Source organism: Atractosteus spatula, chromosome 22 (genome assembly GCF_055471065.1).
Source record: "Atractosteus spatula isolate fAtrSpa1 chromosome 22, fAtrSpa1.hap1, whole genome shotgun sequence".
NCBI lineage: Eukaryota > Metazoa > Chordata > Actinopteri > Semionotiformes > Lepisosteidae > Atractosteus > Atractosteus spatula.
Window position 1 is genome coordinate 2,753,552 of NC_142727.1, and position 27,856 is coordinate 2,781,407.

At 43.0% G+C, this 27,856-nt stretch overlaps 1 protein-coding gene across 1 annotated transcript; it reads left to right on the plus strand.

The window, feature by feature from the left end:
- The first annotated feature begins 7,512 nt into the window (after nt 1-7,512).
- On the plus strand, nt 7,513-27,140 carry LOC148816550 (uncharacterized). The gene is made up of 13 exons (XM_088940134.1): nt 7,513-7,704; nt 9,095-9,175; nt 9,389-9,505; nt 10,174-10,506; nt 10,607-10,758; nt 11,014-11,123; nt 15,689-15,846; nt 21,750-21,899; nt 23,623-23,739; nt 24,236-24,496; nt 24,631-24,782; nt 26,181-26,293; nt 26,513-27,140. Exons 1-13 carry the CDS (start codon nt 7,641-7,643, stop codon nt 26,685-26,687), a joined length of 1,983 nt encoding a protein of 660 aa, XP_088796260.1. The 5' UTR covers nt 7,513-7,640; the 3' UTR covers nt 26,688-27,140.
- The last annotated feature ends 716 nt before the right edge of the window (nt 27,141-27,856 follow it).

The window sequence follows — 27,856 nt, forward strand, 5'->3', positions numbered from 1 at the left end:
AAAGAAATCAGTATTAGCTGTGCTTTCTGTTACAAACAACATCTCGAAATTGTACCAGCTAGTTAGATCGAGCTTCCGTATTTACTGACACCTCCAGAAGATGAAACAATTTAAGAGAATTAAAGTTGGAATAACGCCCTTAGCTTCGTGTAACGAGAAATGTTCCTGTTCAACGGGATATCGAAGCACTTAGGTTTGAATTTAAAGTGTGGAAAATACAAAGGCACAACACAATCAATATAGATACATGGGTATCGATTGGATGGAAACTAACATATTCTAATGCTTTTTTTTCGGGATTTCCATTTTAAATTGCATATTTGTTTTCTGAAACTCAGTTAACACGTAAACACAACCGAAATCTTTATGAACTCTGCTGTTTTTAACTGTTGCGATGAAATTTGGAAACCAAAACGTTTTCAAATGAATCTGTACTGTGCGTATAAAAAGCTCAAGTGGGTGCAGTTTTAGCAGAGACTGATTTCAACAAACAACAGATCTAAAATGTTCTCGAGTCAGAATTTCTACCGCGAAGAAATCCAATTTCTCCTAGTTTAAGTCTTCTTTTGATAAGGGAGCATTGCGTTTTCCAACAAAAAGTTTCGCGAGGTATAGCGCATTCGTGTAAACGAATAAAGAGCTTTATACTTACATAGTGAAGTTATCAGCTGAGCCAAGCATGTCCTTCCGCAAGACACACAACTGGAAACACAAGAACGTGTGCAGAAATTAATAAAATGTTCCTACTTTCTTTTACACTCATATCATTTAGTCCGAATCATGTCGTGCCCGAAGGTACTACATTGAAAACACAAACCAGCAACTTAGAATTTAAAGACAACTGAAACTAAGAGGTATTTGAACTTTTACCACGAATATTAGAATACAATCCCCTACCATACAATTAACAAAAAACAACCTTATAATTCAAGATAGGCTATTTTCGGTTTGGATAAATGGACACGCTTCAGTTTGTGAGCGAATTTGTTTGAAAAGTGTTTGATAAAGTTTGAGATAACGACGTTTTCATTCTGCCAATACAGCAGTGACTTTACTGCTACAACAGAGCTTTTTCTCGATGTAAAAGAAATACTCACGCTGTTTGTGTAACACAAGTGGCCCGTTAAAAAAAAGCGAAAAGGGGTGGAAAAGAACAGACATACAAAAGGTTTTTTAGCTCCCAATGAAAAGACATATTTTACCCCCTTTCTCCTCCGAGTTTTAGACTACATTATTATAAGAATTAAAGCTTATCTGCATTGAAATAAAGGAAAAATAAAACTAGTCATGAAAAGACGCGGAGCAAACTCACTCAGCTCCCTCCTCTCTCGCAGATCCCGGCAGACAGGTGCGCGGGGCGGGGCCTGCGGGGGATGTCATTCAAGTGGGCGTGGTTACCGTCTGACGGGGCAGGTAGCTCACCAGTGCCATTCTATCACAACCCTTTGTTTGAACATTTTTTAATACACTTTCCGATGACATCCTTTCATGTCTCCCTTTGCTCATGTCGAAGTGCCAAAAACGTTCACACTACATTACTGCAACCTACTGTATTTTTCTAACTGGTTAACTGCAGTAACTACTTATTTGCATAATTTTCAACTCTAATGCAATGCACTGAAATACAAAATATATTCAAATAAAGTCAAATTTCCAGAGAATTTGGTTTCCCGAGCTCAACGAGCTTCACCTCCAGCTCTCACCCTCTGGTGAGTCCCTTCCGGGGAGCTGCAGTGGAACACCCTTGACTCGGTCGATCCCGATGGTCCAGATCCTCTCTACTGCCTTCTTTGCCTTACCAGTGAGCACGCACAGCAACATCCGAGGCTGCTGCTCTTCAAGGCCATCCTTGCACCTCAATGAAACTCCTCGATTTCTCTAGCAGTCCCCTTCCTCCTTGCCACCCCTCCAGGAGCCTCCTGCTCCCTTCCTGAGCTGGAGCCTCCTTCTCCTAGATGACTCAGGAAGACTCTTGCTCCCTCACCGTAGCCATTGGTCCTCTCATGACCAAGTCCAGGTCTGCCTCCAGCCACTGACGTCATCTCCCAACACCGCTGGGCTGGGTCTCACACAACTCAGAGTCGCCAGCGTCTCACTCTCAGGCTGAGACCTGACTCGCTCATGATCAAACCCACATAACCTCTCAGATGCCTCCCTCTCACGTTCTAGGCTGTGCACACGCAGTGCCCCTTTCCTGCGCCCAGACAGCACCGCTAACTAACTCCACCTCTCAATGGAGCTTTAAGTCACTCACAGCAGACTTACTCCTCAGCCCTGTTCTCACACTCAACAGGCCGCTTTCTCTTTAAATAATCACATCTTTCTCGTTGGACTATTCCCTCTGGAATTCCCTTCTCACTCAGATATTACCAGGTTTCCTTTGATGTTCTTCTCCACTAGTCTGCTCTCACATCTGGTAGACCTGCTCTTTGCTGTTGTTATTAGACACAGCCTCAGCCTGCATGTGTCCCGAAGCATTTTTTCAGGACCCTTTGCAGACAGCACAATCAGGAGAGGAGTGAGAAAACACGGGGGAAAAGGCGAGGATAGGGACTGGAAGGAAAACAGGGGGCGTGACCATGGGGCGCTGATGTTCAGGGGGGTGAGTCCTAGGCAAACAAGTCCAGGGGAGTCTGTAAGAATATCTAGAGTGAAGCCAAAGTCCAAGACCGGGTGATCCATCCTGACAAAGACAAACGGAGCTAAAAGCTGGAGCAGGATCCAGCGAAGGGTTGGGGGAATAAAAGGGGGGGGGGGGGTAATGGGACCAGATCCTCCCAGTCCCAGACCCAGATGGTCAGGACGCCGTTGTGAAGCCGATGCCGCCGAGTCGCTCCTGGACTCGCGGGTAGGCAGGCTTCCGGGCGTCCATCTTCCAAAGCTGAGCCCAGATTGGCAGGAACATCTGGTTTTTATAGCACGGGGGCAGGAGCCAGAGGCAGGTGCAGGAGATAAACACTAAACAAGGAAGGGCTGGAGCATCCTTAAGAGGAGGGGTTTATGATCGTGACAGCATATTAACGGCAGACCTGACCTCATGTCTCTTCTTCCACTAACTCTCATCTGACTTCCTGGCCTGAACTCTCCCAGGGACATATTCAGCCTGGTCTTGTAATCACACCTCCATCTGAACCTCCTTAGCTTCCAAACACTCTTCAGCTGTAGTAACACCTAGTTCTCTATCACTCCTATAGCTCCATAGCTCCTCCTCTCTGCCAAACACACCCTGTATGACACCACAGGTGCTTCATACCAAAAGAGCAGAACTCAGCAAATCTCAAGCAATCCCAAAACATTTCATTTTCACATGTGGAAGGTAACATTTCTTTTGCAATTTTGGTAGATTGACTAGGTTCATGTGGAACAAAAATTCTATGGACACATTTGCACAGAAGGGTGGTGTTTTAGATGTGTCTGGCAGCCCGGAACAAGCTAGCATCATTTCTAAGATCACTGAAAGTGCAATTCAAAATCAAGGAGAGCTTGCAGTCCCATGGTTAGATCTTGCCAATACCTACTGTATGGAACTACACTGTATCTCAAAATCAACCTCATGTGCGGCTTGACTCTGAGTAGGCTGTGCCTCATGTACTGGAAGGAATGAGCAAGGATTTACACTTTACTGTAATATTCTTCATCTTTACTCCTAGCAATACAGCCACTTGTGTAGTTTTATGCACCCTCCTGTAATTGCAATATAGAATTCATTATTTTACAATTGTTGGTTTTGCCATAACTGTTAACGGATAGCTGTAGGCCTAATCAGTAGAAGGGTTGTAGCATTATGCAGTACATGAGTATTTTTAATTTAAAGGGGTTTTGTAGTTTACCTTGATTAATAATTTCCTTTTGTTTTACAATACTATCAGCAAGAAGGGTTGTACTGTTTTAATAAAGTACTGTGTATAAGTAAATTTGCAGTGTCCTTTATTTCAGTGTAATTTCTTCGAAATATGTTTGGTTAGTGTCTTCATTTTCAACAACATCTGTGATTGTGGCCACACGAAGTACAACAGTGCAACAGACAGGAGTTGATGGATTTGGGGTTCAGTTCTTCCATTTTTATCTTAATATGTTGCTCCCCCATTAAAAACTACAGGTACCCCCAGGTACAGCCTTGGTCCAGATATCAGCAGTTATACACCCTGACAAAGGGGGTGGTTGTACTGTACTGTGCGAGATGGAGCATGTATCACATAGAACAGGAAGCACATTCCTTTAATGAAAAATCTGTAAAACAAATGCAGGTTCCTAATAAGACTTAAGAGATGTGTCCTTTACAGAAATTTAACATTTTGCAACATGCTAGAAATATGAGATGCATGCTCACATCATTCAATACAATTTAACATTGTGCCAGGCCAGCAGCTGTGACCATATTCATTTCATCTGCTTAGCCACTAGAGGGAGCGGGGCCACCATCACTTCTGGGTACAGCAGACTTACAGTACATGTAGAGAATTAGGTAACTGGCGAAGGGTGAAAGTCACATTTTCACCCGGGTTTCTTTTAGCCTAGCCACCATGAAAGTGATTCATGGTGATGATTGGTGTTGGGTCATCAGAGAAGATGTTTTTATTTGTCTGTTAAGTCCAGAACGTTATTAAAATGGTATTTTTTACCATTGTAGTCTGTCCATATGCTTAGGCTTCATGAGCTGCCTGAGAGCTAGGCTGGTCATAGGTATATACTGTAGCTCATAATATGTTTTGGGGAACAATACTTTGAATTAAACTAGAAATATGCACATATTTGTATATTTAGCACATGTTCTTTTCTTGTGTAAACCATGCTACATTTAATATTGGTAAACTCACTTACATCTTCCTTTCTGATTTTCAACTACTTCTGGTATCCTGTTACTGACATACACAGAGTATGTAGAGAACAAGAAAATTGACTGATGTGTGATTGTGTCAAAAGTGAACTTTATCACATAAATAAATACACTTTGAGAAATGTACTAGACTATACAAAACAGCTCTAGTTTTAATTTGAGAAATAACACTATATATTGCCAGATATTGAAATGTACATTGTACAATGTGCAATGCTCTCCAAATGTTTTGGGACAGTGAAGTCGAAATTGGGATTTTCAGTATGAACTCTAATCATTTCTTAGGAAAAAGAAAACAACCCCCTGCTCATTTAATCAAATCACTTCTGCCCATTGGGTCAGTTAAATTAACTGATACTGCTGAACCTCATTTTGAAGGAGTGAACGTACAGAGGGGCAGTTCAGATTCGTGAAGCGTTCCATATTTTTAACCTCGTTCTTTTTTGCCTATTGTCAGGCATACTGTCTGATGTATTCTTTGCACAATCCTGTAAAGTAAATTGCACTAAGCACATTGCACTTTATGTATCCTGTACCTTGTCAGAAATATCTATGTCTACATTGTCTATAGCATTGTCTTGTCAGTGCCTTGTCTGTATTCGCACCATAGACCTGGAGACCGATATCTCGCTATCTGTATACTTGTATATGGCTGGATTGACAAATAAACTTGAACTTGAACTACAGTTGCTGCCTCACAGAACTGTGGCTCTGTTCAATTCCTGGGGTGCTGTCTGTGTGGGGTTTGTACGTTCTCCCCATGTTCTTGTGGTTTCCTCTGGGTGCTCCGGTTTCTTTCCACAGCCCAAAGACATGCTGGAAGATTAACTGGCTTCTGGGACAACTGGCCCTGGAGTGAGTGTGTACAATTTTGTGTCTGTGTGTGCTCTGCAATGGAATCAGTCCTTGGATCTTAGATCATGTTTTTTCCATTTGTCCTGATATCCCATTGGTGCTTAATGTGGTCCGCCTGTGTCTACTGTCACCTTGTACCTGACTTTTCAACATTTTCTCATCATTTTCTTAAGCAAAAGCATCAATTCATAACATTCTATAGAAAGTCAAACCCATATTCTCGATTCACCACCCAGTACAAACTGTAATTTATCATATCATAGGTTATGAGGACACGGTGCATCGCTGCACCAATTCTCACTATGCAGGAAATCAATTTCCTGCCTCCGAATGATTTACATGAAACAGGAAGTACCCTGTGAATTCTGAGCGTCAGTATACAGGCTGCCTGTGCCTGTAGGACAGGAAAATGAGATCATGTCAGCAGAGGGCAAGAAAGAGTTGAGAGGATATGATATCAAAAGTGCACACAGCACTTGCTCTCCTTCCACCCCCCCCTTCCTCCCACTGTGTGCAAATTGTGTTCAGATTCTCAGGGTCAGTCCATACTTTTCACTACAGGTCACAGCTGCATTGTAATTATACTCTGGGCCCCTTTTTAACATGATTTTAGGCCTATGCTTATGGTACTTAAGGTAGCACCTTGTTAACGGCTCATCCTATTGTCATTGTAAATGAAGTCTGTCTTAGTTTGTTGTAGTCTTAGTTCTGTAAGTGTATGATTTTATTTCTGTTACCTCTACAGAATGTATACTGCATTGATTGCACTGTGCTTTGCGTTGCGTCCTAGTGAACAGACGGGATACTTGAAGATACCGTGGCATCTGTTACACCCAAAAGACACTGATGGGTGATGAGAGTGGCGCACAAGGAGGAGGGTGATCTGGGTTTCCATTCTTCTCTCCAGTCTCAGTCTGCTTGTCCTGGTTGGGGTTGAAGATCTTTTTCCAGGTTTTGGCAGTTTCAGGTACCAGTGCAGGGAACCCCAGCTGTCCTACAGAAAAGCTGTAGCGAATCCCAGAACATCTAAGTGCAGACGGCGAGTGAAAACAGCTCATTGTGCTTTCAGAGGCTTTGTGTCTTTCAGTCGAAGCTGCAGTAGAAGCCCGTCTTCAGTCCGAGTGACCTTTCGAGAAGCACTGCTCTTTGTTCTCATCTTCACTAAGTCTTAAGTGTTCGTGGTTTCCATTGCGTTACATATCAGCATTCTGCATCTGTGACTGAAACTGAAAGTTATTTAATCTCTGTAGCAATGGCAAAGCTCTTTTCATAAAGTGTAATGAAATGCTCTAAATAACACCTTAGGACTATACTTGACCATGGAGCAATTGGGATGGATTGTTGAGCTGTGCACTGATACCAGGTTTACTCAGGGTATATGATCCCATGTCTCCCAGACAATTCCTGGGAAGTGAAGTCACAATAATGGTGAATTTAGTATACTGTGAAAATGGTTACACTCCATTTTCATGAAAAGTACTGCACAGGTACACCTGTCAATCGGAACGCATGTTACTGTACATGTCTGAATACAGTACCAATGGTCAGAATGTGCCTCAGTGTGAAGAGAATTTCACTGCACATATTGTGTCTAAGTACCAGTAGTCAAACTGTGTACAGTCTATTGTACAGACTAGTGTTGCTTCATAGACTGTACTGGGTGTTTCAGTAGATCACAGACCTCTGAGCAGCCAATGTACCAAAATATTCTTCAGATTAAAAATGCAGAAGTAAAACAGAGATGGGAGGGACAGTTTATAGAGGAGCACACAGAAATGAAGCCACTCCCTTCCTTCAACCACCCTTTTCTCCCTTCCTGTCTATTTTATTTACTGTCGGCCAGTATGTGTACGTTAGGTACTGTCTCCATGAGCCTCAACCAGTCAGTCGGAAGGAGTTATCGCTGATTCAGCTCTTGAGTCAATCAATTAGTAACCCAGTATCCTTGATGGCTGAAGATGTGTGTTATTCTACTGTAATTTTCTCTCATAGATCCCCTTCTGGAGCAGAAGGTGAGTATTTGTCTCTCTTGCAAATACCGTTTGGTCAAAAAAAGACAAATTGGAAGAAATCATTCTAAGTAATTTTATTAAGGGTTATTACTTGTAATGCCTTCTGGAATGTTGAACAAAAAACCTGTTACTCTATTAACTGACTGTCCTCTAAAAAACTAGAGGGATTCTCGCTGACTTAGATCTTCAGTGTTTCATTGATCTTGTGCAGGCAATTCTCTTAGAATTTCAGAGAAAAGAATCACAGATTAAGCACAGTGCTAATTGTGTTTGCTCCGGTGATACAGAACACTGCTTTCACAAAGGATAAACTGTGTAAAAGGTTTCTAGGATTCTTTGTTGATCCAGGAATAGTGCACGTCGTTTTCACAACTGGTAGATTTGAGGATTTCGAATGCCTGAATAAAATCCATTTGGGAGATTCCCCGGTGGACAGTCAAGGAGTTCTTTTCTTCATAACGTTCTACGTGCAACATATCTGTTGAACTTCATCCGTTCTGGTTGCCCTTTTTTGGAAGTCTTCTGTGGGCCTTTTCTGCAATGCTGTCTGCAGACCTGCAGACATGCATAGATTATAATGATTCATTTTCCTCCTGTACGGCTGAGCTTTTTTGATGATTGATTCCCACTTTGGTCTCAAAGAGACAGTCAGCATAATCATCCAATGCTTCTTCTTCAAGTTCATCCTGCAATATCGAATTATTAATTCATGTTTCCTCCTTTTAATAAATTACAGATTGATTCACGTAATGCAATGAAAAGACATTCTTTCACCTACCTCACCATCTCCATTAAACACAGCATACACACAAGTTTTTTTTTTTTCCGCCCATATTGGGCTGTTTTCTAAGACCAGATGTAGCCGATGTTCTCTGGTTGTTAATGTTGCTGCAGCAGCTGTGACCACAGATGGATGGCTGACAAATCTGGGGGTTTCCAGTAAACTCCCTCTTGTAGAAACAGTGCAAAACAAATAATGAACAACATATGCATGAATATTTATTTTTTAAATGAAAGTTTATCCCTTCCATCTCAATCAACCAGTCCACTAAGAATTTAAGATCGGCTACAATTGAAAGTTTAATTCCAGGATCTGAGCCAGCCATTTCCTGAAAGAAAACAATATCGACTTCAACTGCATAGCTGTGTAGCTTGTTCCAGAGTTTCACTACTCTATGGCTCCTCCAAATGAAGTACTTTGATGAGACATCACTATGCTTTTCAGAGCAGTAATTTGGTATGTTTCATGATTTGTCATGATTTCGTTGTGCGATAAAAGTGTAAAGCCAGCATCAGTGCCAATAACACAATGACTTACATGGAACACAAAAGTATAGTAACACAACAGAACATGGAAGTACATTAACCCCCACCTCTCTCTCTCTCTCAGTGAAACAGGATGATGTGATCTACGCAGAGGTGAACACAACTGGGACTCTCTCAACCCAGAGAGAGACCCCTACTGGCGCAGGTCAGTCCCAATCTGTGTTTTACAGTTAGTGCAATTCTATGACTGTCAAGAAGAACACCACAGTATCAACACTGTTTATCAACAGCTTGTACTGTGTACAAACTTGTTCAAATATTATTTCTATGAACAGTAGCATTGAGTTCCTCTTTTTACAGTTGTGAGTTTCAGGGTGTAACAGTGTAACAGTGTGTTTTTTTTTTCTTTTCCTACTAGTGTCCGTGTCCACACTGAGAGCTCATCCCAACACCACTCTCTACAGAGTGGCCACAGTGTGCCTGGGGCTGCTGTGTGCAGTCTTACTGACCACCATCATAGCCCTGAGTGTGAACTGTGAGTAAAGCATGATGTCACAATGCACGCGTGCAGTCAGGTATACAGACTTGCAAACATACATGCTAGCCTGTCTGCTGTGATTATAAAACACTGTTAGAATCTCTTTGACTTTCAGTTTTGTGATGGATTACTGTCATAATGTTTAAATGATTATGCCATAGTTGAACGGGCTAAGATTTTAAACTCTTCCTGTTTCGATTAGTGCCATTCACAGCAAAGATACATGAGCAAAAGTCTTAAATATTTAATTATTGCTGTGCCACCCATTGCCTTAAACCTGCACAGCAAATGCCCCTTCCAGTATGCCCCTTGGAGGTCTAGTCTGAGAATCAATACAATAATTCCTCAAGACTGAATTAATTAGGGCATTTTGTCAGAGTCCTGCTGAGAATAGCACAGATGTGTAGTGACTGGACAGGTCATTCACAAGTTATGATGTTTGCATTTTTGCTGACATATTGGATGGCGATCTTAAGCAGATCTCTCACTTCTAGTCAGTACAACCAAGAAGGACTGCAGCCAATACTTATCATCTGTCCAAATAGCACAATGCTTTCACAGACAGTGGTGCCCACCCAGAACATAAGAAAAAAAGTGGAAGGAGAGGCATTAGAGCTCTGTGCTTTGGTAAACTACGTGATTTATACTGTATCTTCTCTCCACAGACACTGGCGTCACTGAAAGCCTATCTCAAGCTAACTCCAGGATGAAGAATGAGCTGGACTGGCTTAAAGAGAACTACAGCAGCCTTATAGCAGCCAGTCAGGTGTTATGGACCAACTACAGCATTCTGGCTGCAGTAAATGACAAAGTACAGAATGAAAAAGCAGAGCTGCAGAGAAAGACAGGTGGACTCCAGAACATTATAGAAAGGTTTCAGATGGAAAATGACAGCCTCCAGACAAAAATTAAAATACTTAACAGGCGTGTCACTGAAATCTTTAAGACATTCCCCAGTCTAGAAAAATACTGCTCATTTGAAGATGTGGAGTCAGAGGGTGAGCGAATCTGCACAAAAACCGGTTTTGCATTTGCTGTTCAGTGGCTGGTCCATCTGTGCATTGTGATAACAGGAGTGTTTCTGTGTTTCATGTGTAGAGTGGGTCTGTAAGCCATGTCCCCAGGGCTGGGAGCTCTTCAACTGCAAGTGTTACTACTTCTCTATTGATGAAAAAAACTGGAAGGACAGTCACACTGCCTGCAAGAAACAGGGAGCTGATCTGGTGATTATAGACAGCAGAGAGGAGCAGGTACAGTATGTGAAGGGTAAAATCAATCCACATTATCTCCAAGTTAAAATATAGCCCTTCCAGTCCTCCCAAACCATGTAAAATAAGAACGTCTAGGTGAATTAACTTCTTCATACTTCAGCAAGAAACTAAGTATCCCCTTGTCCTTCTTGTATGTGTGTGACGGGTTGTCTTTGCTTTCTGTGGGGGGGGGGGGGGGCAGATTATTAACACACACAGAAATGACAGAAATATAATTCTGTGTCTTGTGCTCAGGAATTCATCTGGAGGCGAAGTAAAGGAAACAAAATTAAATGGATCGGGCTGACTAATGCACCTATGGAAGGGATCTGGATGTGGGTAGATGGCACTAGATTGACTACAGGGTAAGAAATGTGGAACAGTCTGGTAAACACCTAGACTATCTCTCAGTGGACTGTATACAGTATATACACACACTGAACATGCAGTAACACAGCGAGAGTGAAATACAGTTACTGTACAAAGTGAAAGAGTAGTCCAGTACTGACCTACACCCTGACTGAACACACTGTATATACTCACACACTGACCACACAGTTACAGAGTGAGAGAGCAGTCCAGTACTGACCTACACCCTGACTGAACACACTGTATATACTCACACACTGACCACACAGTTACAGAGTGAGAGAGCAGTCCAGTACTGACCTACACCCTGACTGAACACACTGTATATACTCACACACTGACCACACAGTTACAGAGTGAGAGAGCAGTCCAGTACTGACTTACACACTGACTGAACACACTGTATATACTCACACACTTGACCACACAGTTACAGAGTGAGAAAGCAGTCCAGTACTGACCTACACCCTGACTGAACACACTGTATATACTCACACACTGACCACACAGTTACAGAGTGAGAGAGCAGTCCAGTACTGACCTACACCCTGACTGAACACACTGTATATACTGTACCCACACACTTGACCACACAGTTAGAGTGAGAGAGCAGTCCAGTACTGACTTACACCCTGACTGAACAGACTGTATATACTCACACACTGACCACACAGTTACAGAGTGAGAGAGCAGTCCAGTACTGACTTACACCCTGACTGAACACACTGTATATACCCACACACTTGACCACACAGTTACAGAGTGAGAAAGCAGTGCAGTACTGACCTACACCCTGACTGAACACACTGTATATACTGTACCCACACACTTGACCACACAGTTACAGAGTGAGAGAGCAGTCCAGTACTGACCTACACCCTGACTGAACACACTGTATATACTCACACACTGACCACACAGTTACAGAGTGAGAGAGCAGTCCAGTACTGACCTACACCCTGACTGAACACACTGTATATACTGTACCCACACACTTGACCACACAGTTACAGAGTGAGAGAGCAGTCCAGTACTGACTTACACCCTGACTGAACAGACTGTATATACTCACACACTGACCACACAGTTACAGAGTGAGAGAGCAGTCCAGTACTGACTTACACCCTGACTGAACACACTGTATATACCCACACACTTGACCACACAGTTACAGAGTGAGAAAGCAGCCCAGTACTGACCTACACCCTGACTGAACAGACTGTATATACTCACACACTTGACCACACAGTTACAGAGTGAGAAAGCAGTCCAGTACTGACCTACACCCTGACTGAACACACTGTATATACTCACACACTTGACCACACAGTTACAGAGTGAGAGAGCAGTCCAGTACTGACTTACACCCTGACTGAACACACTGTATATACTCACACACTTGACCACACAGTTACAGAGTGAGAGAGCAGTCCAGTACTGACTTACACACTGACTGAACACACTGTATATACTCACACACTTGACCACACAGTTACAGAGTGAGAGAGCAGTCCAGTACTGACTTACACACTGACTGAACACACTGTATATACTCACACACTGACCACACAGTTACAGAGTGAGAGAGCAGTCCAGTACTGACCTACACCCTGACTGAACACACTGTATATACAGTACTCACACACTGACCACACAGTTACAGAGTGAGAGAGCAGTCCAGTACTGACCTACACCCTGACTGAACACACTGTATATACTCACACACTGACCACACAGTTACAGAGTGAGAGAGCAGTCCAGTACTGACCTACATCCTGACTGAACACACTGTATATACTCACACACTGACCACACAGTTACAGAGTGAGAGAGCAGTCCAGTACTGACCTACACCCTGACTGAACACACTGTATATACTGTACCCACACACTTGACCACACAGTTACAGAGTGAGAGAGCAGTCCAGTACTGACTTACACCCTGACTGAACAGACTGTATATACTCACACACTGACCACACAGTTACAGAGTGAGAGAGCAGTCCAGTACAGACTTACACCCTGACTGAACACACTGTATATACCCACACACTTGACCACACAGTTACAGAGTGAGAAAGCAGCCCAGTACTGACCTACACCCTGACTGAACACACTGTATATACTCACACACTGACCACACAGTTACAGAGTGAGAGAGCAGTGCAGTACTGACCTACACCCTGACTGAACACACTGTATATACTGTACCCACACACTTGACCACACAGTTACAGAGTGAGAGAGCAGTCCAGTACTGACCTACACCCTGACTGAACACACTGTATATACTCACACACTGACCACACAGTTACAGAGTGAGAGAGCAGTCCAGTACTGACCTACACCCTGACTGAACACACTGTATATACTCACACACTGACCACACAGTTACAGAGTGAGAGAGCAGTCCAGTACTGACCTACACCCTGACTGAACACACTGTATATACTGTACCCACACACTTGACCACACAGTTACAGAGTGAGAGAGCAGTCCAGTACTGACTTACACCCTGACTGAACAGACTGTATATACTCACACACTGACCACACAGTTACAGAGTGAGAGAGCAGTCCAGTACTGACTTACACCCTGACTGAACACACTGTATATACCCACACACTTGACCACACAGTTACAGAGTGAGAAAGCAGCCCAGTACTGACCTACACCCTGACTGAACAGACTGTATATACTCACACACTTGACCACACAGTTACAGAGTGAGAAAGCAGTCCAGTACTGACCTACACCCTGACTGAACACACTGTATATACTCACACACTTGACCACACAGTTACAGAGTGAGAGAGCAGTCCAGTACTGACTTACACCCTGACTGAACACACTGTATATACTCACACACTTGACCACACAGTTACAGAGTGAGAGAGCAGTCCAGTACTGACTTACACACTGACTGAACACACTGTATATACTCACACACTTGACCACACAGTTACAGAGTGAGAGAGCAGTCCAGTACTGACTTACACACTGACTGAACACACTGTATATACTCACACACTGACCACACAGTTACAGAGTGAGAGAGCAGTCCAGTACTGACCTACACCCTGACTGAACACACTGTATATACAGTACTCACACACTGACCACACAGTTACAGAGTGAGAGAGCAGTCCAGTACTGACCTACACCCTGACTGAACACACTGTATATACTCACACACTGACCACACAGTTACAGAGTGAGAGAGCAGTCCAGTACTGACCTACATCCTGACTGAACACACTGTATATACTCACACACTGACCACACAGTTACAGAGTGAGAGAGCAGTCCAGTACTGACCTACACCCTGACTGAACACACTGTATATACTGTACCCACACACTTGACCACACAGTTACAGAGTGAGAGAGCAGTCCAGTACTGACTTACACCCTGACTGAACAGACTGTATATACTCACACACTGACCACACAGTTACAGAGTGAGAGAGCAGTCCAGTACTGACTTACACCCTGACTGAACACACTGTATATACCCACACACTTGACCACACAGTTACAGAGTGAGAAAGCAGCCCAGTACTGACCTACACCCTGACTGAACAGACTGTATATACTCACACACTTGACCACACAGTTACAGAGTGAGAAAGCAGTCCAGTACTGACCTACACCCTGACTGAACACACTGTATATACTCACACACTTGACCACACAGTTACAGAGTGAGAGAGCAGTCCAGTACTGACTTACACCCTGACTGAACACACTGTATATACTCACACACTTGACCACACAGTTACAGAGTGAGAGAGCAGTCCAGTACTGACTTACACACTGACTGAACACACTGTATATACTCACACACTTGACCACACAGTTACAGAGTGAGAGAGCAGTCCAGTACTGACTTACACCCTGACTGAACACACTGTATATACTCACACACTGACCACACAGTTACAGAGTGAGAGAGCAGTCCAGTACTGACCTACACCCTGACTGAACACACTGTATATACTCACACACTGACCACACAGTTACAGAGTGAGAGAGCAGTCCAGTACTGACTTACACCCTGACTGAACACACTGTATATACTCACACACTGACCACACAGTTACAGAGTGAGAAAGCAGTCCAGTACTGACTTACACACTGACTGAACACACTGTATATACTCACACACTGACCACACAGTTACAGAGTGAGAGAGCAGTCCAGTACTGACTTACACCCTGACTGAACACACTGTATATACTCACACACTGACCACACAGTTACAGAGTGAGAGAGCAGTCCAGTACTGACCTACACCCTGACTGAACACACTGTATATACAGTACTCACACACTGACCACACAGTTACAGAGAGGGAGAGGCAATAAGGGACAATGTACTTCAGATTGGTTAGCAAGAAAATAAGAAGGGTAATAATGTGACCTGCCAACAGCAAACACTAGACACTGAGTAGATGAGAGCACTCGATGCTGATTCTGAAAGATGGGGGGCAGCATTGTCACGAGTTGTGACAATCAAAGGGGCTGGCAGTGTTTGTGCTGAGATGAAAATGATATTTTTTAGGTACTGGGACGGTAATCAGCCCAATAATCAGGGTGGAAACCAGGACTGTGTGGTGGCTGAACCAAACTCCAATTCCTTTCAAAACTGGAATGACCTGGACTGCAATTCTTCCTGGCAGAGAATCTGTGAAACACAGGTCTTACAATTCACTCCGCTGTGTTAAGGCAGTGCTGCTACCTGAATAATTTTACAGACATAGAACAGAAGATTCCCACTGTAACACTGCTGGTAGGGCTTTGAATAAAAAAAAAAGTTGTGATAATCAGTTTGCCATTTTCCTTTATTGCTTTAATTTAGATTTCACACGCCACAACAGTAAGTTTAGTGTAGTGTTCAATATGGGCACTGTAACACAGTATAAGCATACAGTAGATGAAGTAGACGTGTTTCAAGCACTAGAAAGCAGTTTAAGTCAAAGTCCTGCACTGACAGGAAGGTAGGAAAAAAAGGAAGAGCACCAAAAGACCACGAAAGGACTCGATACACATATTTAAAGAGAAAGTCATCCCAGCAGACTTCTTCAGAATGAACACAAACCAGAGGACACAAGGGAAAACTGTGTAAAAGTACATTTAGAACTGGGAAAATGAGGCACTTCTTGACTATTGTGCGATGTGGAACAAGCTACCCACCCATATTGAAGCCATTACCCTGGTTTCAAATACCAGCTGGATGAGATTCTCAGATCAATTAGCTACTTACTGCCATATTGGGTGTTATGGCATCCTGTTTTTGTGACTGTTCTCATGTTCTTATGCCAGTTCTGCAAACAAAACTCAAACAAAAACAATCCTTTTGTTAGATCCAGTCTAAGTGTAAGAATAACTAACTGGGGGAATAAGGGTCTTTTTCTGAACTAAAACCAAAGACAGCTAAAAGAGTAAAGCAGAAACAGAAAGCCACAGACTACCTACATATGTCCTGTTGATTGTAACACAGCTATTTCAGGCAGATGTTGTTTAGAACCAATTACGTCCGGCTACAAACCAGCTGTGATCAGGTAGAATGAAGGAGACACAAATTTTCGAAATCCTGGACACAGTACTCCCACTGAAGCTCTGGCATGGCTCTGTGGAGAGAGCAATGACTACAGGCGGGCAGTTCTACAAGCCTGACACCATCAGAACAGAATGAGGGGGAGCTTGGCGACGATGCTGTTTTTAGTCTTGGATAACGGCAGGAACACGGTTCAAGTGTCCCTGCAGTACTCCCAAGGAAAAGTAAAAAAAACATATTTCACTCTTTGAAATGCACTAGTTCTTTGCAAATTCCATTTTTTTTCCCTATTGTTTTCCTTTCCACAGCAAGCATGGGTGTCGGGGATCCCTGCTCATCTCAGAAAGCAACTGCATGGTGGAAGCAACAAAGCTTGCTGGAGTGCAGGCACGTCTGATTGTTCTGTGTTTTTTCTTTCTCCACGTTGCTTTGTGATCTCTGGCTGTGAGCTCAAGTTTCTGCCTGTGGTTTTCACACCTCTCAGGAGGTGTTTGATCTTGAGCCCTTGATATTTGCAGAGAGACTTTTCTGAATGTTGGCTGTGGTTACTGGGAATCGAGCGGTGGTCTCTGTAGCAACGCAGAAGCTCATTGGGTATACGATATTTCAGCCAAATGCATGCAAAAGTCACAGTGCGAACATGTCGCTTTCCGATACAAAGTCATTTCCTGGCTCACCTACTGTACGCTACACGAGCCGAATCTGAATCTTTCCTTCGCAGAACTTGCTCACTTGTTCCGAGAAGTTGCAGCCAATCAGAGCTCAACACTGCCTTCAGGGATGGGAGGGAGGTGACACATGACTTGGTCACCGATGGAAACGAACGCACAGGCTGGCTCTCTGAGCATGAAAAACACACAAAGATTGTAGCTTGAAAGCAAGCAGGAAATATGTCTGCATCTATACAGACCCCCTGTGTGTGAGCACATGGGCATGCTCATTGATTGTATAACTACGCATCCTGCGCTGTTTTACAGAACCAAGGAATGGCGAGGCCTGTGGGGGTAAATGTTCCTATGATTGTTGTATGATGTCAGGAAACAGAGAGTTATGGTGAAAAAGAGAGGTTTTGTGTATATTCTCAATAATATAAACTGCAAATAGGTGTCCATCCAGTTCAGCAAGTTTGAAGAGTTAGAATGCGATTTTAGTGGCCTTTATAGGTAAATAATGTACAGGTAAGTGTACATAGAAATTTATAACCATTTAACCCTGGAGCATGGACTAAGAAACAGCTGAGCCACCTGACAGGCTCAGATGCTTCATTAAAAAGTACAGCAAAAAACAACCTGATAGAGAAACAAATAGACAAAGGTTGTCAACACTTTGAAATTACAAGCCAGTGTTTCAAAATCCCGGACTAGTTCTCACTTTCTCAATTAAAAAAACAAACCCTAAGCCTCCCACAGCTGACAGCTGTACATCTCTAAGTTATAGTGCTTCTTCAGAGCTGAACAGACTATAGAAACCAGGGGGAGGACCTGGTGATTATGAATAGCAGAGAGGAGCAGATAGGATACCATGTGATTTGACACTATTGCACCTGAGGTGGTAGCAGGGAGATGTCTTCCTGTGTCAGTTTCAAACCACAACACTTCCATCTGTGCTCTGGCTCTTTTATTTTGCCATCTTAGAGCTGCCTTACTAGCTATACACCCTAGATAGACCTAATTCAAAAAAGATTCTAAGGCATTTAGACCTACCAGCAAACAGGACAGATGGCCTTCCTCTCTCTTATAACCTCTGTTATGTTCTTTGAAGGCAATAAATAAAAAATAAGAGCATGGAATGAATTCAGATTCATGCACTTGAGACTTACCTCTGTCTGGATAAAAAAAAGTGGACAGGGCTAGCCAGAAGGAGTGACTGTAGAGGAGCAGAATGTGAGGAGTGCAAGATTATGCAATGGGCTTGAGACTTGGGTGGTCAGGGGAGTGAACTGCTCTTCATCGTTCTGATCCTCAATCCTAAGGGACACAGATGGGTCCAGTGATCAGTGGCACTGAGGTCACATGAGCTGTATTCCAGAAAAAAGGAGTTTTCTTTGTTAAAGTAACAGGCTGTATGACTCTGTTCTAGTTGAGATCCTACTGCTGTGACTTAAGAACAGGGAAGACAACAGTTACAATCAACACTGTGTCTAGGGTTTCTCAAGGCATTTCCCTGGACAACCGGAATTATTTGATATGATACCAAACTAAGGGGCTGAGATGGCTTTGCACTGTCTCTCTCTCCTTTGTCACCCTGTGTCCACTGCAGGTGGTTAATAGTAAATAGGCCTTGTTTAAAGGTAAGGCCTTTCTGAAGAAACATCATTGTGGCAGGCCAGCAGTAAAGAGAATATCAGCTTCCACTGACCTGCCACTAGAGAGCATTAAGGCCTGTATTGATTGTAAACAGGTTCACATGCGGTGCATTAATTGAGTAATTATTTAATTGGTAAAGGATTGAGATACAAATTCTCACATGGGCTTAGTTTAGACTAGTTTGGTATATAAAGGGATTTATGGGCGGGAGATAGCTGGTGTTGGGTTGGTTTGGAATAGGTGTTTGTGGAGTGTGAGCATGGCATTTGTCTGAAAGCAATATTCTTGTGCAGTGTTTTGTGGTCCAACATGCTTGTCCAGGTACTCAGGCCTCAAAAGCTGCCTGTTGGAAGGTTGGCCTTTCATGTATATCTTTTCAACCTCACTGTCTAAATCTGATCTGTTGTAGTCAATGGGTCAACACCTGCTCTGTTTCAGTTGATGCTTCGGATTCTTGTAAAATCTGAAAGTACTTCACTTTCAGCTGAGTGAGGGGTTTGCTCCTGTGTAATTCTGTTCTTGTATTGTCTTTTCTATAAAGATGGAACACCCTTGTTGGTAAGCAGGCTTGATCATTCACATGCACTCTGCATTGGTAACTTTAGCCATGCAATTACTTCAATCACCCTTGTTAATGAGTGAAGCCTGTTCTTTGTGTGAGCATGATTATAACCAATTAAAAGCATGCACTTGCAGAAAGGCTGATGGGCTTTAATTTCTTAATAGTGGTGGGCCATGACTTCAGACAAGCTTCCTCAAATTAATTCTGTTATTGGCTGGAACACTTCCTTGCATCTGTTGCAACTAGTTATTCTAACTGTTGCTTATTTCATTTTTCGTTGAGCGGTTTGCTTATTTGCTCCTTTTTCTTCCTTTGCCTTTTTAGTTTCAGAGCACCCTTGCTATAAGTGTTGCTACTAAGAAAATGAGCAGGTAGAGCTCTGTTAAGCCTCTCCCCAATTTACTTATGTGGTCTCTTGATTCCTTCTCTAAATGGCTTTTTACAGGCAATCCATTAGTGGTGAGATGCTCCCATTATGAGTATCTGCTGTTCTGCATGGTTGGTTTTGTGTTTTGATACTACCTAATGTATATCATTACTACCTGGTGGACTATCTGTACTTCCTTCAGAGTGGGGAAAGGACTTTTCCAATGAAGTTGTTGTTGCTGGTGGGCCAGTAGGTGTCCTTCCCTCTAGAATAAGGACTGCAGTATGTCTAGATGAACTGCCTGGGCTGTACTTTCATGTCTCATTAATATGAAAATGCCTAGATAAGCTAAGCATTAGATTACTGACATGATGCCCAGTTTGCCAATACAAAAGTCTCCAGATGAGGCTCTTGAAATGCAGAGTAGGGTTTTCCATGTTCCCATTAAACAGCTGTACTGTGGGGAATGAGGCATGTTCTAGCAAAGGCAAAATACAGAGCTCTCTGCTCCAGAAGGCCAAGCAAAAATCATTGGTGAATGTATTCCTTGCTGTTTTGCTCTCTAGGATGTGATCATAGTGCGGAAGGCCTTGGTAGTAAAGGATTAGAAATCCTGCTCAAGTGCACTAAGTGGAAGTGAATAAGCAGAACTCTGAGCTCTAGTGGTTTCAAATGACAGGGCAGCAAAATGGGCTGCATGGTAGAAAACCTAAATGAGACCCAACAAAGAAGGCTTGTAAATGTGAGAAAAGGAAAACCCAGAGCATGGAGAATTGCTCCCCTTCCCAGGGAAATCCCAATGTGTTGCCCAGGCAATTTTATTACAGCACTGATTGCACCTTGATCTGTGAGTGAGGAGCAGGTAGTGGTGAACCAGGACTAATAGTAACAGGAGACAATGGACAGGGTTCATTTACTTGAGCAGTTTCTGAGCTCATTCTCGGAAAGAGCCTGTACTCCTAAACTCAGTGAGTTAAGAGTTTGAACTGCTCACCTGTGATTAAAAGGCACCAGCAACCTTCACAGCCAGTGGAAGTTGTGTACTGTAGCTGCTGACTCTCTGGAAAGGGTTGTTTTCAGGGCATTAACTTAAAGCCACCATTGAACTCACACCAGAGACTCAATTCCACTACAATTAGTGTGGGAAATGCTGTATTTAAGCACCTTACTGTATGACCTACCATTTATGCCAGAGTTGAGCAACTTAAGAACCTGTAATCTTATTCACATGAGAGGCCCTTCCAAAGGGGTGCTCTCAGATCAGCCTAGAGAAGGGCAGCCAGGTATGGTCACAGGTTCAAAACAAGGTCCTGCTGTGATGGCTTAACCTGGATCTTTTTCATCTTGAACATGGAGGACTGTAAAGGAACCCAATTCAATATTCAAAAACCTCAAAGATCAACTCAATGTGGTGTGGAAAAACATCACCTTACTCCCTTAGGTGTGACTTGAAATAAGGTCCAGGAAAAAAAAAAACTATTCTTTAATGAAACTGAAAAAAACTTGATTAAAATAGTAATGTGTGATAAATACTACCTTACTCCATTTGTTAGGATGTGTTGGTTCCTACTTTTTTTTTTTTTTGTGCTGGTAGCAGAGTTATGTGCTCCTGTTCATCCAAACTTGTATGCAGTAAGTATCCTTGATGTGTTTTTGTATTTTTTTAAGTCTCCAGACAAAGGCAGGAATAGCTCACAGGGGAAATGATGCGAACAAACATACAGGATGTGAGCCATTCTTCCTCATTCTGTTCCTCATCGCTGCTCAGTGCTGTGCAGTCAGGCAGTGTCTCAGTCGGTGGGCCAGCCACCTAGTCAGACCACTCATCAGTGGGTCAGAATACTGCTGTGATAGAGCAGTGTTCTAACAAGTGCATTATCGGTCTGGGCTCTGATCAGTCCCTGTCGACTTTCTCCATGTCTGAGGAGCTGCAGTGTGTTGCCTTGAAGCCTTCCCTGGAATCCGGCTCTGGATCTGGAGGTGAGTTGCTGTCTTATGTTGAGCAGTTGGGGTCTTTAGATTTCCAATAAAGATCTCAACCTATTGACCCAATGTGAGGTGGCTCCGAGCTATACACTGAACATGTTGTGTTTAAGCTACACAAGGTGCTCTTGTTCCTTAACATGCTAATCCCTGAGGCTGTTTCCACCAGGAAATTTCAGGAATCTGAGTAATTACTTTCCGTGTCCATTTCAACCCCAGCGATCCCAAGTCCTTTACACACAGCAGGGGGACTCGTCTCATCCACCTCTGATCTGCAGCCCCTGGTCGGGTGATGCCATTCTGCACACAAGTGCAAGTACAGGGTAGATCAGGAGTAGGGAAAACCTGCCCTTAATGCAGCTGGTGAAGCAAAACTTATGGAGGGTGATTGCAGAAGAAAAGAGTGGACATCTAGAGAGGGCATCAGAGTGAGCACCCCACCTCTTTTAAAAAGTGCTATTGGCTGTGTTTAATGACCAGATAGTCAAGATCTCAAAACTTTCAATCTGAAGAATTACCTTCTACAGCCCAGTATTACTGTTCATCCACAGTGGGGCTTTGGGTTGGAATTCTGGCCCAAATCTGTAAGTGAGCCATCTGTTGGTTCATCAAAACCTAAATTTATGGTAGAAATTGGACTACCATGCTTGAAGTGACCAGGTTAAGCTTTGCTAAGCTTCTAACATCTCGTGAAATCGGGCTGCAAGTAAAACTGCTGTCAACATACTGAATTTGCCAGAATGCCATATGTACTGTATATACACACACCCAGTACTTAGTTTGCTTATTTAATTCCTTGTATTGTTTGGCTTTCTCAGAAAAGATAGGCAGTAGGCTTATGGTTTAGTGTTGCAACAGTGCTTGCAAAACCCGAGTCAAAAATGGATTAACAGAAAAAGGCTTATCTGGATTTGAAATATGAAATTTGTAAGGCAAAAATGTTTTGAAAATATTATTAAAATAGTGTGTGTGGTATAGTGTTTTATCCATAGTCAATATGACACAATTTGGGATAAAACCTGGGAGACTCTACACCCTGTGTTTTCTTGGTATAAAGAAAACCGTGTAATGAGATGGTATCCTTATGTATAATCGCAGCATGTAAGTCAGTGTGATTCTTGCTGCAAGAACTACAGATTATGGACAGTAGATCTGGACTGATTTTCAGGGAGTACTAAAAATCAAATATCTACTTAAATCAGAATCTTTAACTTTGCAGTTAGACTGCTTTACAATAGCTTTCTCACACAGCTTATGCTGCTTAGGAAGATTATTGCTCTTGGTTATGAGCAACCTACTGCCACCTTTTCCAGGGATAAGATCCTGGAATTATCCTGCCAGTTAAGATGTTCCTGGAATAATTTCTCTGGATAAAGCTCTTAAATGTCTCTATGTCCACTCCTTCAGAGACATTGCTATATCTGGGAAGAGCTACTGTACCTCAGAGCAATCGGGGTCTGTCAGATGCTTTAAAGAAATTCCATGTAGTTCTAAGTACACTAATAGCACATCCTTAAGTTGGTGTATTAAAAGCAAAACCATTAACTTGGTGACTGATGCTCTGTCTGACTCTTTGCTCTTTTCCAGTCTACTTCATTTGTGCCTTTCCCTGTTGTGGGGTGATAATGCTTGTCCTGTAGTTCCAAAGTGTATGTATTCACTGAGTGCAGGATGTGGTAGTGAATTTGTAACTTTTTGTTGTTTTTTTTTTTTGCACTAGGGCAAGTTCCTGTAGTGACACCTGCGTCCAGTCCTCCTCCATACAGGTTGGCTGCAGTGTGTCTGGGATTGCTGTGTGCTGTCCTGATGATTGTCATCATAGCCCTGGGTATCTACTGTGAGTATAACATTGTCGGTCTGTGTGTGCATTTGTACACTTGTCTGAGTATATTGGTATTTTCATTTTCACTGTTTGCAAAAACCATGTTTGGAACCACCACCCAGCAGCACTGATGTCCACAGTTTGTTCTTTGATCCTGTAGCTGCTGAAAGATCACAGCCCACCCTTTCCACAGGATTAAATGGCGAATCAGGTGTAGTGGGGACACCACTGTAAGATCAGTGGGGAAAAGAGTCCATGTGTTCTTGGAGCAAAATTTGGCCAGGTGATGGCAAAGCTAATCTGATGACTTTGTCATGTGACGTGTCACTAACCAATCACAGTGGTTCCTGTCTCTTACATCAATTCTCAGAGAATGGAAATCTAAATCTTTGTTCTAGAGGTCAAATATCTAAAGAGGCCAACTTTATGGAACACCATGATGCTAGAAAATAGATTCACACTTGGTGTCATCTGTACCTTACTAATACAACTTCCTTTTTTCCCCCTGCAGTTGGCAGTTTTGCCCATAGTGCCAGTGAGGACCACAGGAGCCAGATCCAGACTAATTCCCTGTTGAAGGGGGAACTGGATCAGCTCAAAGCGGATTACAGCACATTGCTTGCAGCCAGTGACAAATTAAAGAAGGAGTACAGCAACCAGACTGCAGCCAATAGGAACTTGAGCAGAGAGAAGAGACAGCTCTTTACTCAACTCTCTAAGAAATTCCCCATTTTGGATCTTTACTGTCCCATCAAACTGTCTGCTTCTCAGGGTGAGTGGAGGGATACTGGAGTTGTGTGGGTGTTCACCAGTTGGACCTCTACAGCAAAGAGGCAGGAATTGGTAATGCACTTCTTGGTGGGGAGTGAGCTGTAATGATGTGAGTTCTCTTTTCTTCCTGTGCAGAAAGAGTCTGCAACCCCTGTCCTCAGGGCTGGAAGCCCTTCAACTCCAAGTGTTACTACTTCTCTACCGATGAAATGAGCTGGAATGAGAGTCTCTATCAATGTCAATCCTTGGGAGCCAACCTGGCAATTATAAAGAACAAAGAGCAGCAGGTAAGAACCTATGGTGTTGCCCTGCAGTAACATGGAGATGTAGGGCTCACTATAAGGGAAGTTATCCCCTCATTATTTGAGTAATATTCCATGTCAAAAGGATGCAGCTTCTGCTAAAGGTTTTTTAAATCTTATCTCAAAACATTACGTTTTTCATGTCCTTGAATTCTTAAGTTTCTTTCATCTTACTTCACAATTTGTTTACCCAGCTTTTATTTCTATATAATTTATGTAAAGTGTCTTAAATGCTTCGCTCGTGAGGGTACTGTGAGAATAAAGATTCCTTTTAGAGAAAAGGAGCATGAGGAGACCGAACGAGCTGTGGGACTCCCTTGGTCATGTGGCTGATCTCGGCCTCAGTGTGGCAAAGGAACCTGGTGCAGTAGGTTTATTTGTGGCGAGGCCACTGGGGAAAAATCCACTGCTTCCTTGTACTGTACATACTGTACAGCACAGTGTCACGCCCTCTACAGCCAGAGGGCGCTCCTGCTCTGTCCTGTCCCTTGTTTCCTGTGTCTTGCTCTCCTTCCGCTGTCTCTTTCTGGGGCTATATATTTCTGGGTTTCTTATTCCGTTTCGCTTGGCATTTACGTTCAGATGTCCCGAAACCCATGACTGTTGCATCACTTGCAAGTATGTGTTCAGTAATGTGCATATACTTGACACCTCGGCCTGTTTCAAAATTACCCTGAGAACATTTGTAGCCTGCGGTTTTCATTTACTACATCATTTGTGGGAAATACCCTTCCATTAGCAACAGTTCCACAGGAAGTACATTGTGGATCAAAGAACTCTAAAATGAGGTTTCCCAGTTTCACTTCTCTCCACCACTTCATTGGCCTTTCTATCTGGATCCCTTTAACGGGATATCAAAGCTCTGCCTCTAGAAAAACACCTAAAGCCAAGACTAGACTAAAACCTGGTTCCCACCCTGCCCCTTCTTTCAATGACCATCTAAAATGTTTTTAAATCCTCTCTGGTCATTTCAGCTTTTCCCACTTCTCCCTTGATGCGCTCTTTCTTTGGACACTTTCTCAGTTACTCTGGAACCTTTCTTATCTAGTCTATCCTTTTTTCCCTGTGCTTATCCCTACTCCCATACTCTCCCTCGTACCTGAAGAAGGTTCAGCAGCCAAAATGGATTGGTTCCTTTGCAGCCAGTGAATGCTGATGCAGCTCCCTATTCTAATATCCTTCATTAATGCCAACTTTGTGCTTTGATCTGTTACAATGGAGGCTCTTGATAGGCTGAGTTCTCAAGGAGTCTGGACCACTACCATCTGTCCAATAGGTGATTAGGTTACTGACAGTTGCAAATTGTGTAGCTGTGGGTTGGGTGCTACTTTGTCAACGGAGAATCTGAAGACATGAATGGTCTTTTTTTTTTTTTCTGTTCAGAACTTTATTCAGAAACACACTGGTGGAAACTATTTTTGGATTGGACTGACGGATAATGCCCATGAAGGCAACTGGCACTGGGTGGATGGCTCTTCAGTGAACGAAACTGAAATGTAAGACTTGTCAAGCATATTGGAGTGATGTAACTAGGGAGGTGAGAAGGCTGGGTCTTTTGGGGAAGTCTGTCGGACAGGGTTCAGTCCTACTTTACAATCCGCTTCATTTATACTCTTATTGTATGTCTCTCATTCATACTCTTCCTCACAGTCTCTCTCAAGTGCGTCTGTCTCTCCCTCCCTGCCTTATCCATTCTCTCCCTCACTGTGTGCCAGGTTCTGGGCGACTGGAGAACCAGACAATCAGTACCAGGAAGAAGGTAAACTCTCCAGCCCTGCAAACTGTGCAGTCATTCTTCCATCTAAAAACCACTGGGCTGACTTGTACTGCGATTTCGTCGACATCCTGAGGGTGTGTGAGACAGATGCACTGAACCTGGCCACTGTGTAGCACCCCAACCTTAATTACAGCATGTCACATCCTGTTGATGACTGTTTGGCCTTCATGTCAGTATGTAAAATTAATCGCATTGAAGTATTCATTTCTTTCTGGTAATCACTCATTAATTGAAATTTAATTTGAATTATAACAATATGGATATGAACCCTTTATTAAAACTTGAAATTATTACTTGAAAGAAAAATCAATTGTTCTATGAGCATCTCAGATGATAAATAATAGAGTAAGGAGACTGAGGTAAAGACTGTGTCCAGTTGGGGGGAAAAAAATCCAACTTTATCTACTGTAGGAAAGTAACTTAGGGGGCTATAGATCCCAAAACAAGAAGACAAGGGTGTCCCGACTAACAGGAGTTTGAACCCTCCTCTGCCCCTGTGCAAGGAATACAGTCTGTCTGTTATTGTGAGTAAAGCAGTAGTAACTTAGTGAGATGTGCATTGTTGACTTGTGAGTAGTGTGCTCTAATAAAGGATGAATTTGAGTTTTACTTAGTGGGTTGGAGTGAAACAGTGTTGTCTGTTTATTTATACACATTAATAACAAGAGCTATTGCTCTGCCTTTTAGTAAATGTGGGTTTTATTTTCCTTGATTTCAGAATTTTTTTTCTTGTGCTGTTCATCAGGTGCCACCTGTGATACCACTATTCCTAACTGAATGAGAGCAGCGATTAGAACGTGGGTGCAGTTGAGGCTGGCAGGAGAGGGTAGTCAAACAGAAGCCTGAGTCAGTTGGAGGTGCAAGCAATGTTTGTAGCCAGGGAGAAGTGAGGATGTAGTACACAGGGAAATCCACAATCCACATGTCGGAGTGATCAAAGCCCTGTTCATAAGCAGGAATAAGGCACAATGGCAAAGCCAAAGCAAGCAGGGTCAAAGTCCAAGAGTAACAAAGCTAAGACACCAGGAGTAGAGGACAGAACCATATGCCGGCATGCTGTAAAGTTAAAATCAGGCTATCTTGTACCATGTGAGCTGGGTATGGTAGTTACCTTTGCACGGGTGCAATAGATCTCCTACCACATCGTGCCGTCAGAGCAACTGTTTGTTTGAGAGGTCTAGGAGCAGCTCTGCTGGAGCCGTGCCAGCTCTTGCATGTCTCCAACAGAGGTAGTGTTGACACCACCTCACAATCAATCTACACCTTTGCAGCTGCAGATACG